The 14,640-nt window shown below is 41.1% G+C and overlaps 1 protein-coding gene across 2 annotated transcripts in view; it reads right to left on the reverse strand.

The window, feature by feature from the left end:
- Nucleotides 1-3,475: 3,475 nt before the first annotated feature.
- Nucleotides 3,476-14,640, reverse strand: part of RAB28 (RAB28, member RAS oncogene family) — a 112,546-nt gene continuing 101,381 nt past the window's right edge. The window contains exons 6-7 of one of the 2 annotated variants that reach the window (XM_006265184.4): nucleotides 11,604-11,681; nucleotides 3,476-4,139 (exon numbers count right to left, since the gene is read on the reverse strand). In XM_006265184.4, the coding sequence (XP_006265246.1) occupies nucleotides 4,047-4,139; nucleotides 11,604-11,681 (171 nt within the window). In that variant the 3' untranslated portion in view covers nucleotides 3,476-4,046. The other variant, XM_019479740.2, reaches the window with a different exon arrangement.

Raw genomic sequence — 14,640 nt, forward strand, 5'->3', positions numbered from 1 at the left:
CAGTTTTGAGATCGTCATTGCTCTTACAACATTTAGGAAACATTATGTGTATCAAAAATAATTCCTTTTCATGGATTCAATCCACCCCCAACTGAAATCCATGGGAGTCTTTCTATCAGCCTCCAGGATTGTTGGATCATCTCACATGCAGCAAGGTACAGTAGCTTTGAGATCCTGCCTTCCTCTTTCTCAGGTTTCTTCTAGTATGACCAAAACTAAACTCTCACTGCTGCTATGGGCTAACAGAATCATCCAGATCAATCATAGCTCAGGGTCACCTGCTGTACAGGGTTGCATGCAAGGCTTGTCTAAACATTTAAAGTCAGAGAAAGATTACCTACCTATGTGCATCTATGGCCCTCACACAACCATTGTATCTGAGCGGTCAAAGAACACTTGTAGGAGGCAGAGACGAGATTACTTTCCAACAACTGTAGTTCCCGAGTTGTTACTGCACATGAAGACTACTCACCTTCACCTCTTTTTAGAAATTCCATACTCGGATTTAGTCAGGGAGTCAAGACAGCTGGTGCCACACAGCCCTTTTACCATATTTGGCTGCTGCCCGTTTGCTATTGAAATGAAGGGGGAGTCAGGCCAAAGACAGCCAAACTTCAGGGTGAGGGAAGCAGTGTTCAAAACGTAAGAATATGAAGCAGCCACTTTATAATATAAACTTTACAGATGGGCAGCAGCAGCAAAACATGACAAAACTGATAAACTAAAATGAACTACCAGTGACCAGGTAGGCTGCAAATTCACCTCAAGTCTCTTGGGTTAAGTACAGACATTCAAAAAGCCTGAGGCAGAATCACTCCAATCTATGCAGGTTTCTAAGATGCACAGACTGGATGGAAGCCATGCACTGCAGGGAGCCGGCAGATGCCTGCACTGGCCAAGGCCAGAGGCAGGGGGCACTCCTGCATGCTTCCCAGTGTGCCAAAGATGGCTGAGGGCAGCCAAGTGGGGGCCATCCCCGATTTGCTGTCAGGCACATGCCCCCAAACTCCAATGTCACTGTGGACCCCCCACTGCATCCAGCCTAACACTTCCAGCAGTGACCCAGTGGCAACAGTGGGGGGCATGCCAACAACAGGGGGTTGGGGGCATGTGCCTGGTAGCTAATCAGGGATGACCCAGCTCCATTGAAGCAAGGATCGGGAATGAACCTTCCTTCTATGGAGTGCTCATGTCCCCGCTGTCCGGCACAAGCTTCCAGGGCAGCCCAGCACATCTTCATAGTTTCATAGTTTGTAGGGTCGGAAGGGACCTTGACAGATCATCAAGTCCGACCCCCTGCCATGGCAGCAAAGAGCACTGGGATCAAACAACCCCAGTAAGGTGTTTATCTAGCCTCCTCTTAAAGACCCCCAGGGTAGGAGCCAGCACCACTTCTCTTGGAAGTTGGTTCCAGATCCTAGCCACCCTGACTGTGAAGTAGTGCCTCCTGATATCTAGCCTAAATCTACCCTTTGCCAGCTTGTGACCGTTATTTCTAGTCACTCCTGGTAGTACTCAGGGGAACAGGGACTCCCCCAATGCCTGCTGGTCCCTTCTGACTAGTTTGTAACAGGCCACTAGATCCCCCCTCAGCCTTCTCTTGTGGAGGCTGAACAGGTTCAGGTCCTTTAGCCTCTCCTCGTACGGCCTGCCCTGCTGACCCGATCATGTGGGTGGCCCTCCTCTGGACCCTCTCAATGCTGTCCACATCCCTCCTGAAGTGCGGTGCCCAGAACTGAACGCAGTACTCCAACTGTGGCCTGACCAGTGACGCATAGAGGGGAGGATCACCTCCTTGGACCTGCTCGAGATGCATCTGTGGATGCATGACAAGGTATGGTTGGCCTTCCTGACTGCGTCACCACACTGCCAAAATGAACATGGGCTGACATTAATAATGATTCCAAGATCCTTTTCTGCCTCTGCACTGACGAGAAGGGAGTCTGTAGGTATGCTGCTGGTTCTTCCTCCCCAGGTGTAGTACCTTGTACTTGTCAGTGTTGAAACCCATCCTGTTCTCATCTGCCCACCCCTGTAACTTGTCTAGGTCTGATTGCAGCCTATTCCTCCCTTCTAGCGTGCCCACATCCCCCACATCTTAGTGTCATCAGCAAATTTGAATAGGGTGCTTTTTACACCCCCGTCCAAGTCACTGATGAAGATGTTGAACAGCACGGGTCCGAGAACCGAGCCCTGGGGGACCCCACTGCCCACATCCCTCCAGGTCGAAAATGACCCATCCACCTTGAAAATGACCCGTCCATCAGACAGGTGCCAGAGCTTGGCACCAATAGCAGCCAGCAAGACACACCAGGAAGCCTGGGAGGCTTGCACTGGGCAGCTAGGTCTAATCCTTCCCTTCTGTGGAGCACTCGTGTCCCTGATGCCTAATGCAAGCCTCCCAGGCTGCCTGGCATATCTTGCCAGAGTTCAGCACCAGTGGCAACTGGCAAGATGCACTGGTCAGACCAAGAGGCTCGCACTAGGCAGCAGGGCCCAATCCTTGCTTGCAAGGGGTGCTCATGTCCCTGGTGCCCACTGCAAGTCCCTCCCTTCCCCCACCTGCCTGTGTCTGTGCTGGCTCAGGACTGACAGTCCAGAGCACCTGAGCACCTAGCAAATGCTGGCTTCTCTCTGTGAGGGAGGGCTAGTGGGGGGAAGCCCAAAGGCCCTTGGGATGCTGGCAAACTGACCTAAATTGAGTCAGGAGGTGATCTGTACTGAAGTTCAATAGGTTGATTTAACCTAAATTGGTTAAGCTGACACTATATCAATCTAGGTCTATCTTAGACTGGGATCTGCCATTTTTAAACCAGTCTATGTGCTCTGAACTTCTATTAAGCATGGACCAGTGGGATTAGGCAGATCTAAAGTTACAGTGTAACAGCTGCTGTGTACTTCCAAACAACAGCCCCTCTTTCCCTCTCTTTAGAATAGCTGAAATATACATTTGTCCACACACTCCTCTTTGGGTTCCCTATTCAGATATGCCCAGAGATCACTGTATAACTGAAGAACAACTCTCTAGAAATATATGCTGTTCAAAAGTACAGAGAAGAAATGTGCTGATCACAGACAGGATAGGACTGAATGGCTTAACTTTTTGTTCACCTCTTACACTGAACAAACCAGACGTTCCACTGAAATTGGGTAGCAGGGAAAGAAAAAAAAAAGTGTTTTCCAAACCCAATGCCTCCTATTAAAGAGTGTAACATTATTGAGGGTTACTAACCAGCTGAAAATGACTGATCTTAATTGATCAATCAACACTTCCTAATGTGTGCTGAATATATCAGTCATCATCAACCGACCAAACTGCTGATTGAAGCTTATATATATTCATGAAAGCATATATGCATTTCGTCTAATATATGAAAGGACATTGATATAGTAATAAAATGCACAAGAAAGGTACATTCGATACTAGTACCCTTCAAGCAGCAATGGGAACAAATTGAGACATCAGAATTGCAAATATTTTCATATTACAGGTTTATTTCAAGCATTGTTGCTTAGTAGATACAGTTTATACATTTTTGCACTATATATAAACAATGGAATACTTTCCAAATTATTCCTAGATAAAATATATTACTGGCTCAAAATGTTAATCTGACAATAGTTTCTCCAAGTTACATTTTGTTGAGCATCAATTCAGATCACAGAAAAGACGACAAAATGCTTTGGCAAGGAATCTTTCAGCAGAAATGTTGTTAAAACTATTTTGAATACAGGTATTCCAATTCAAATTTTACTGCAACATCAGTCAAATGGAGAACATGTTTGTACATAGTTATACTGCTTCATTGGAATATAATTCAGAGGAACAGAGATCTTAATTTTTCAAAGTGTGTGGTCCAACATTTGAATCTTTGCCAGTCAAAGAAACTGCCTGCTGCTTTTCAACACACAATGGTGTAGCAAGTTTTTGAAACCTCTAACTGCACTACAGCGATGGTCACTGTTAAAACAAAGTTCCTGGCAAGCCCTGGGCCTGTGCAAGGCTGGAAGGACTGCCAAAGGTATCAATACAAAGGAAAATATGTTCACTGAATTGCACACATTGAGCTTCTAGGAGGGTTAACAGTTCTTGTCACAGGCTCCTGACTGTAGTTGACAATATCTGCCTTCACCACCCGCTGTCATAAAAGAGAACACAATGATTATCAAGATATGAGAAGCAAACTGTGTTTGAAGTGCTGCTAAAACACTGAACATGGCAATTTCCTTAATGAATGTCTCCTTTCCTAGAAGACAGATACTTTACCAACATGTTTGCTAGTACTAATAAAGAATGAATCAGTGAAATAGACATTGTGTAGTATTCTTTCCCTGGTTTCACGTATCAAGACTTGTCAGGGGCTAATTATTATTAATACCAATTGCATAATAGGCAGAACGCTTAAAGACCAAAATGAAGGAATATAAACACTAAGTGTGCACAAATTGTATCCCCCCATATGATGTACTGCAAACATGTGTTTGTTACACTGTTTATTTGAGGCTCAAAGATACTTCTATTCTATTTAGAAAACCTGTGATTATAGAATGTGTTATTGACTGAGAGCCCCATCACAATATCCTTACAAAAGAAATTCTATACAGAACAGATTCTATATTTATACATTAAAATATACTTACACTGTACCTAAAACAATAACCTTTGAGCAGAGTCCCATTCTAACTGGTCCGTGATATTTCTTGATATTACTATTGACAGCTATTTTAGCCAGTTAGAACACATATATGCAAGAGAAATAGATTTTCAAAGTTAGGTAGCAAAGGGAGACCACTTATTTCCATATCTGGAACCATTCAGTGACCAAATGAGCCAACTATGTACTATTCTGACTACCCAGCTTTTTAATGTCTTGTCAAAACATTTATATGCAATATTATTTTATTAATATGGGTGTAGGGACAGAGCAGTTAAGCCAGGGGTGGGCAAAATATGGCCCACAAGCTAGATCCAGCCCACCAAGGGATTTTAATTTGGCCTATGGTGGGTCCCTTGGCCCTGCCAGGCCCAGGTATGGGGGCAGCCCCGGCCGTGGCATGTGCATTTGGTTCCACTGTCTCTGGGCACACCATGGGGCTGGGACAGCATGGTAGCCAGACTCACTTCCTCACAACACCCACATCAGCATCTTCCACCAGCTGCCACTGTCAGTCTCTGCCCCCGCCACAGGACCTGGCCCCACTGTCCAGGCACCCTGGCCTATCTGCCTTGCACCCACTGCTGGGGGCACTGGACAGAGTGGGTGGGCAGAGTGTCCGTGGAGACCAGCCCAGGACCCATATGGGCAAAGTGTGCTCGGCTGGACAGAGAGGCTGGAGCTGTGGGAAGGTGGGGAGTAGTGTTTGGGAACAGGAAAGGTGGGTGGGACCAGGGCTGGGATCAGGATCATGGGGCCAAGGCCTGGGGCTAAGCTGACACCTGCAACGGGTGCCATTTCTGTGAGCAGGGACAAATAGGGAGTAGATCGTGGCTCTGCTCCAGGCCCTGGTCCCGCCCCATGATCTTGATCCCATCCCTGGCCCTGCTCCAGCCCCTGTCCATCCCACTTCTGGATGCCGTTCCCCACCTGCCCACGGCCCTCACCCAAATGAGCGAGCCCTGCTTGTGTCAATCTCCATGGAGATCCCAGGATTGCCAGGTGGTGATAGCGTGGGGTCAGGCTTTGGGGCAGCACCACTTGGAGTTTTGGTGAGCTGTTGCAGGGCTGGGGAAGATGTGGGGGTGGTGCTAGCCTGGCTCATGACAGTTCACCAAAACTCCCCAAGTGGCTCTCTAGCCCAAATAACTGTCCACCCTGTAAGCCATCTTGCTACAGTTCTGGATGCATAAATTCAAGACCAGCTCTTAACTCATCGAATAGGCTGTCCCCAATTGACCCAACTGTAAATGGCAGTTTGTCATTCACACTAAGACAGAAAGAAGACTAATGATAATAGGTACACCACTCCCTTGCATGCTGTGATTACCCAATGGCCTATTCAGTCAGGTGGACTTTTAACATTCAGTGTTGGAAATTCAATATTTGTAACAGTTCTGAATTGATATGTAACATACTATTATATTTATGAAACGTAGTATGTATTTAGAGTGATATTCAGTGTCATAATCACGACATCACAGGAAAGCAACGTAACTTGAAAAAAAATGCATCTTTTTTACCGTAATACTTGGACTACTGCACTGAACAGACTTTACTTTGACAGTTGGTAGTGTTCTGTTGGTTATCTTCAGGATACTTCACTATTTCTGCCCTGACAACATGCTGTCAACCACGAATCAGTATAACAGACAGAAAGCAAGAAGAATGAGAAACAAAAGAAAAGGAGAAAATGAAGACATCAATAGCTGAAAAAGAAGGAATGACAAGTGATAGCACAAAAGCAAACCAGTTGAACAAGAAGTATGTTTCTATCCCCGCTGCTAAAGAGAAATATATGTAGTAGATAGTTACATAGCTGGAGTCAAGAGTTGGTTCTCAGCTTTATCAATTATGGCTTTTCTAAAAACCAGTATGAAACTAATCAACAAGAGGAACCAATAAAAATGTATGAAGTAATAGTAGTGGCAGGATGAAAAAGAAAAGGAACTAAAAAGGAGAAAAAGATGACAAACTTTCTTTCGTTGTGTATAATTCAATGTTTGTAGATCTGTCTCCTATCCAAAACTGTACTAAAGCCACCCGGGGATCATGCTCACTATATAATTACTGTGGTATCATTATTGGTCCAAAATAATAAAGTTAACACAAGCCTCATATCCAGGTGCTCTGAGTTTGTATGTTTGTTTTACATGCAAACTTTTCTTAGTCATTTGTAAATCCTGAAAAAGTGTTTTTGCAGTGAAATGACTGGCACTTATACTTTGCAAAAGGAAACTTAGAAAAAGCATATTTGAATTTTATGGTAAACTTCTAATGACATGAAATACATATTAAACAACTGCCTTGACAATTCTTTGCCAAATATTTACCTTTAATAAAAACAAAAACAAAAATTTTCTCAACTTCCCTTGTTAAAAAAACCCAATTAAATATTTCAGAATAAAATGCAATGTTTTTGCTAAAGGGATAAAAAAAAAAAATAATATGTTCAAAAAACCCCAGAAAGGCAATATCAAAGAAAAAAATTGCTATGGAAACTATGGACCAAATCCACTGCATTTCTTATATAATTCTTATCATTATATTATTTCTTTTTACATTCAAAATATTTTCCAGTTACAAATGATATACAGTTGAGGGGGATAAAAAACATACATGCGTACATACATACGTACATACATACATATGAAACACTATTTAATATAGGTGATAAGTATATACAAACACTGCTTGCTGAAGATAACCTTTGTAAATAAAGATTATATGTTATACAAGCAATAGTAATTGAACTGGGAGGTACAAGATCTAGATTTATTACCCGGTGATGTACTCTGCTAAAGGTTTAATTGATCAACTTCATATTATCTTATCTGGTAGACAACAGTCATGATTTAGTAAACTTCAGACCCAATGTTATCAAGGGAAAGGTTGCCAAATCCCATGTAAAGCACTGTAGGGGTTCAGCATTAAACAGTGTTATCTGACCTCACCAGACTTAATTTCTTCATACCAAGATCCACGCTAAAGCCAAGGAAAAGAAACCTTGCAATCAATAAGCAATTAATTGTTCCCCCAAATGTTGGTTTAAATCCCATCATGTAAACACAGCTAGGTTAGTGACCCATGTTTAAGTCACTTCGTGGCAGGAGACTGATTAACATAAATAACTTGGATTTTCTAAAAGAATTTCAGTAAAGGAAGGAGAAAAACACCATTGCAGCAATTTTACTACTAGATTCACTCCTTTTGCATACACATGATCCATTTTGATACTACCACTATCAAATCTGATAATAAGCTTCTGTCAAGTAGCAGAGCTGCACGTTTCCTTATTTAGTGCAGTTGCTCTGAATTTCGCATCTTATTTAATTGCCAAACACTTTATTGTACACGACTGACACTAGCTCTAATTTGCTCAATTGGCATTTAATTAATTGAAGTGAAAATGTATATCCCTTACAAAAATGCTAACCCTTGCCAATGCCAAGAAACAAATTGTACCCCATGCAGTTTTTATACTATGACTGCAAGTAAAAAAAATTGAAAGAAAAATATTTTATTAGTTAAAGAGCCATTTCCTACATTTCAAAGGACCCTTGTGATTTAAATGAGTGAAAAATTAGAGGGCTGAAAATAAGTTAAAAAAAATGAAATGTTCTTGTTTTGGAATTTCACCTTAAAACATACTCTCTTTTCCAATCACACGCAGGTATCTTCAGTTTTAGATAAGAAGGCAGTTATGGTGCAAGAACAGACTTCAAAACAGTTTGAAATCAATAGAAATTTTGCTCTCGTCTTTAATGTGGCCAAGAACAACTGCCCTCATCACAAGTGTTTTTGCAGAATTGCCAACTAACTCCAAGTGTTCAAAAAATTAAAAGTCTGAACTAAATAATACATTTGGGATTGTTGTTACTTATCCTCTAACCACACAAGTCACATTTCCCAGGTTTTCTTTGCAAGCATGAGGTTTAAGAACTTTTTTAATGAAAGCTGTGATTCTCATGTATAAAATGAGGAGAGTTGAAAACCGTTAGTATTGTGAATGCTGGTATCTTTTACACAAAATAACTAGCAATCTTGAAGAGATGTATTAATAATAGAACAGGTTTCCAATTACACTATTTCTCATGATACTATTTTGGCACGAGTTCCTCACACACAGATTTTTCACATTTGGGGTTTATCTGACCTCTATTATTGGACCTTAAAGTTATTATACAGACTAGACATAGTACATTTTAAAAAAATCTGCTTTCTTCTGAGAGTCAGAAAGATACTAAAACAGCTGTTCCACTCTCCTGCTCTTAACAACAGGATGTAGTAAGCATCCTTACGTATGTATGCAAGTAACTATGCCTTGTGGGTACTCCTTGGTGGAGAAAGGCTAAGGGACCTCACCCTCACAGAAATACACCCTAGCTGAGGCTTTAGGAAGTCGGTAGCAGTTCTTATCTGTTGCTCTTTGGCAGAAGCTGCAATCATCAAGGCACTGACTGTCTGGACTTGGTCTGGCCACCTCTGGTGGGGGAGGAGGCCTGTTCCAACTGGGGGTGGGGCAAACTGGAAATGTCGGTGGTAAACCCAGAAGTGCTGCCGGCACTTCTCAAGGTGCCCCCACATTATCAGGAAGGGCACTGGCCATTGCCCCCCACTCCCTGGCCGGCGAAAGCCAATCTCAGCATGGGGCACATCCCCCCCCCCTCCAATCCCATCTGAGGCACAAACACAACTTCCTGTCAGTGGGTAGCTGTGTGGAGACTGGGCTAGGGACAGACATTACACATCAACCAGTTTAAGTGATCAGAAACTGGTTTAAACCTGTAACAGAACAGACATTCAGTGCACATAAACCAGTTTGAAAATGGCTGAAACTGGTTTGAGATGCACCTGGCTGAATGTAGTATCAGACTTAACTGATTTGGGCCAAACCTCTTTATGCAATGTCTGTCCCAGACCTGCTCTTGGTTTAACTTAAATCAGAGTCCCCCAGTTCTCCACCTGCAGGAAGCTGCATCGAGGCCACAGCCCTGGGGAAGGTTGGGAGGGGAGGGGAGAAGCAGTGGTGGAACAACTGGAAGTTTCTCAACCCTAGCACAGCTCCTCTCTTCAGCCCCAGCATGAGTATGGGCACAAGGAAAGTCCTCCATTTCCATGGGCCAGTTGCAGTAGCCTTGGGGGCCATATGTTACTGCTCTCTGCCTCACATGTATTTTCACAAGCAGTGCTGTGAAATGAGGCATGCAGTAACTGAAGAACTGTAACGCAGTGAATATTAAGTGACTTGTTTGGTTTTGGACAAGAAATTTGTGATATATAAAACAAATCTCATTTCTCCCAAGTCCCTGACCCAATCTAAAGTCACAACATCTTTCTTTCTTGGAAGAGCCTAGTCCCATTCCTAGTTCCAGACAAGGCTGAAAGGGGATCGATCTGGTGGCCATTTACAAAATCACCTGGGGGGACCAGCGGAAATTGGGGGAGGCTCTGCTCCCTCGGGCACCACCAGGGGTTACTAGGAATAACAGCCACATATTGTTAGAGAGGAGGTTCAGTCTGGATATCAGGAGGCATTACTTTACAGTTAGGGCTGCCAGGCTCTGGAATGGGCTCCCAAGGGAGGTGGTGCTCTCTCCTACCTTGGGGGTCTTCAAGAGGAGGCAGGATAGATATTTGGCTGGAGTGTTATGATCCCAGCACTCGTTCCTGCCTGGGGCAGGGGGTCGGACCTGATGATCCGTTTAGGTCCCTTCTGACTCTTAGCACTATGAAATTATGCTTCTGGAAGATGCTGGCTCTCAACCAATATTAGTGGTCATTTTCCATTGTGTAACTAGGACAATTACAATTTTCCCTCCTATGAAATGTCTTTTTGATAATTTTTTTTGAGGATTTGAGGGTGTTCTTTTTGACACTATACATGAAGATCTGAGTCCAAGGCAGAGTCTCAATAACATTAGAGAGACAAATGCCAAGAAGATTTGAAAACAACTGATTTTCAATGTAATAAACTATCTCCACACATTCTGCAATTAAAGAAAATAGGAAATGTCTTAATGAAAAATACCAGAAGGATACTGTACTAATCTTTTCTGCTTGCATGAATCATACAAATTCAGTTTCTAATGGATCTTCTGCTTGGCTTATTCAGTGTGTATTGTAAACTATATTTTGCCTTTCCACTATTTAAAATAAAGTTTTCTAGCTAACCTCTTCAACATAAATTTTATATGCTGCTTTACAGAAACTCTTATTTTATATTATATATTTTAGCAAACTAAAGAGCAAGCTATACGTGAATGGGTTTCACTTATATTTGGGGCTTATTTGGATAACTGCTATACATTAATCCCAATCAACCATTCAGAATTTTAAACAGTTGGCACAGGTCTATTTTGGTATTACAACAACACTTAAAAAAAACACGCATTCCTGTTCCAAAGTCATGATATTGTAAAGGTTACCTGTATATTACAACCCTTATTTTTAAGAATTTATGAAAGGAGGTATATAAAAGCTTTTTGGATTTCACACCCAAGCCCTTCTGAATACACAACCTGAACTGAAAATGTTTAAACACCAGAGTATTTTAATTAGAAGACTGACTTTTTAAATATTGTTGGTGCTTCTAAACAGTTTTCATTCATTAGTTTGAAGTATCTACTTACACTAACCTGGGGGATATATAGGTATGCACACATGTATGTTCCAATTTATATGATATAGCTAAATTTAATTCCAAAGAAAGATAAAGGTCTTCAATTAATTTTCCCCTAATTTATCATGACAAATTCTGTAATTTTACCTTTTCTAATTATGGAATTATGAGGAATAAATACACAGGAAAGGCTGTAAAAAACACACAACTGAATCAGCACATGAGATTTAGCTCACTTTGAAGGGAAATTTATTATTTGCTTGCATGTAGATTGTTTTAACAGTAAGCAAAACAGCTATGAAAAAGCAATATATCAGGACAATCACCTGTGATTGTTCCATTTCTGCTTTGTTTAATTTGATGCCAAGTATTTCAGCAGCAATTCTTTGAAAGCACAGGAAGACCTACACAAAAACAAACAAACAAACAAACAAACAAACAATTAAATGATTAAAAACAGACATGCTCAAAGTAGTTTTTAATACATCAAGCCTTTCCCGAACTGTAAACAATATGTAAATATGTAAAAATTGGCCTGAGCAAAACTGATCTGAAAATAACTTCATCTAGTAAATGAATAAGGTTATTCACAGAAGTTCATTTCAAGTATATTTTACTAGTGCATTTCTGCCACTGAGACACAAGTTTCTGAACTACAGGACAATAGGTTTTAGCATCTACATTTTGCAAGCATTAATGCATATGAGTAGTCCACATTTAAAGATAAGCATAAGCCAAAACGTTTGGAAGACTGGGTCTTAAATTCATGAAGGCTTTTAAGAAATGGTGTTATCTGGTTAACAAATGCCTGGTTAAGAAGCATCTATGGTATGGGGTAGCCAGCCACTGAATCGGAACTGGGGCAGTAAACAAAAATAGGTAATACAGCAACAAAACCCCTGTAACAAAGAAAAAAAAGTTTGCCTTCTAGTCAGATATTTGGGCTGAGTCCACATCATGGAATCATATCTTCTGTAACTGAGTTGGTTGCACAGAACTAGTTAGAATATAACAAACAATAGCATCCATATTAGCCATCCTAAGCCAGTTCAAGGAACTTTACATATCTGCACAGTATTCATACCAACAGGGCATATCTACATGTGATGTTTACTCCAAAACAGACTAATTAGCTCCACATTAAAACATCAGCATTTCCATGTGCAGCTCTATTAGGCCAGAGTAAACTAATTAACTCCATCAAAGGATAGTACTCCCAAATATAAGTACTATCCTGCAGCAGAGTACTTTAATCTGCCTCAATGCATGTATAGACAGTGACCAGGCTGGCTGGGGCACAAGGGTGCTACAATGCAGAGACCGCCTACCAGCTAGCCCCACACTGTAGCACCTTTATGCTCAGGCCAGCCCCTCTGCTGCACATTGAGCTGGGAGGGAGGAGCCCCAGGCTGGCAGACTGACACCCCTAGGTCCTTTGCCAGCTGGCGCTGTGCCCCCCCCCCCCCCCCCCAGCTCAATGTACTGCAATCCCGGGCGCATGTGTAAATGCTGCACCCAGGAGATGGCACAAACAGCACTGGAGTTTATTCAGGTGCATTAACTGCACGTGGAGATGCGCCCACAGTGGCCTAAACTACTCCCCTCTGAAGATCTACCCGGCAGCTCCAATACAGATCCCTGAATAATTGGGTTTTGGGAGATGTCAGGCCAAAGGAGTATACTTTGCAACACAGAGGATGAGACTTACATTCTTCCAATCTATTCAGCTTTGGTAAGGCCTCACTTTGAGCAGTGTGTCTACTTTTGGGTACCACCTTTGAAGAAACACGTGCACAAATTGAAAAGAGTCCAGAAGACAGGAATAAAAAGGATTAGAGAGCTAGAAAATATGATATATCAGGAAAGATTGAAAGAACTGTGATTACTAACTTTATGGAAGAGAAGACTAAGGAAGGAATTAATAACAAGTTGTTAACGGGCTTCATAAATGAAAAGGTTTGTTATAAAGAGGATAGTGATCTATTATTCTCTATGTCCACTCAGGACAGGTAAAATAATGAATAGGCTTAAACTGCAACAAGGAAAATTTAGGTTATGTAACAGGAAGAACAGTCTAACTAGAAGGGTGGTTAAGCACTGGAAGAGATTAGGTAGCAAGGTTGCAGAATCTTTGTAACTAAAAGTTTAAGTGCAGGTTAGACAAGCATTTGTCTGGGATGGTTTAGACAAGGATGATCCTGCCTTCAGCAGGGTACTGGAGCAGATGACCTCCTGAGATGCCTTCCAGCCCTTTACATTATGATTTAATCATATACTGTTGGGCAGTAGCAAGAATATTTATTACAATATTTCAGTTTAGCTCTACACTGACTGAACGAGTCAAAGCCAATTATTTTAGTTTTAACCATACATAAAACTTTGACCAGATGATCTACTGAAGTTCTTCAAGCCCTGCTTTTCTGTGATTCTATAGTGCATTACTGGACCCTACCAAAAAAATTAGTTGTTTCAGACAGACTGTAGTTGCACTAACCCTAAAATGTTTAAAACTGACCTAGTTTAGCTTAGACACACTCACTAGGAAGAAGAGTTAGGAGGGGAGTGAAAGCTTTAATACTGTTGCTTGAGAGCAGATACTTACACATACAGCAAGGTAATGTATTCTTTTATGTTCAAGTTTCCTTACGTTTTTGAGATGTCAATTAAAACTTATCTTAATTAACTCCTATAATTCAGAGATCACTGACACGTATTAAGTATGAAGGTTCTTTCAAAAATGTTTAAAAATATCAGTTTTTAAACTGTTAATTTGCTTATCACTGATATAGTGCATCATATCAACTCCAAAAGGAAACATTACCTGTCTGAAAAAGAATGAATTATAGCATGGGTATACCATATAGAATATGACCAAGGATCTACACTCAAAAAGCTTCATGTTTCAGACTTTTTTTATTTTTTTTAACAGGTTTGGGGCAGAGTTCATATTTATTTATTTATTTATTAATTACACACACACACACACACACACACACACACACCAGGGTTTATGGACAAATATAAAACCCTTGATAACTTGTATTATAATAGGAACACTGACAGACATCACAAAATACCGTTTATAAACCTTTTAAATTAATTTATGGCATCCGTTCACCAGTGAGTGGTAGTAGATATGAAATTAATAGTGGCATATTCTTTTATGGTCTCTGGACAAGTATTTTAAAACATACATGACAAAATATTTTTTGTTATTCAATCATATAGATAGATACAAAATTATACACTAAATGCAATACAAAATTTACTAATTTAGTGAAATGTTACATTTATTGAAATGTTTTTGCATGCCCACTGACAAAGGTATGTGACAAAAGAAACACAATAGCACGTAAATTTACT

The sequence above is a fragment of the Alligator mississippiensis genome, chromosome 2 (genome assembly GCF_030867095.1).
Source record: "Alligator mississippiensis isolate rAllMis1 chromosome 2, rAllMis1, whole genome shotgun sequence".
NCBI lineage: Eukaryota > Metazoa > Chordata > Crocodylia > Alligatoridae > Alligator > Alligator mississippiensis.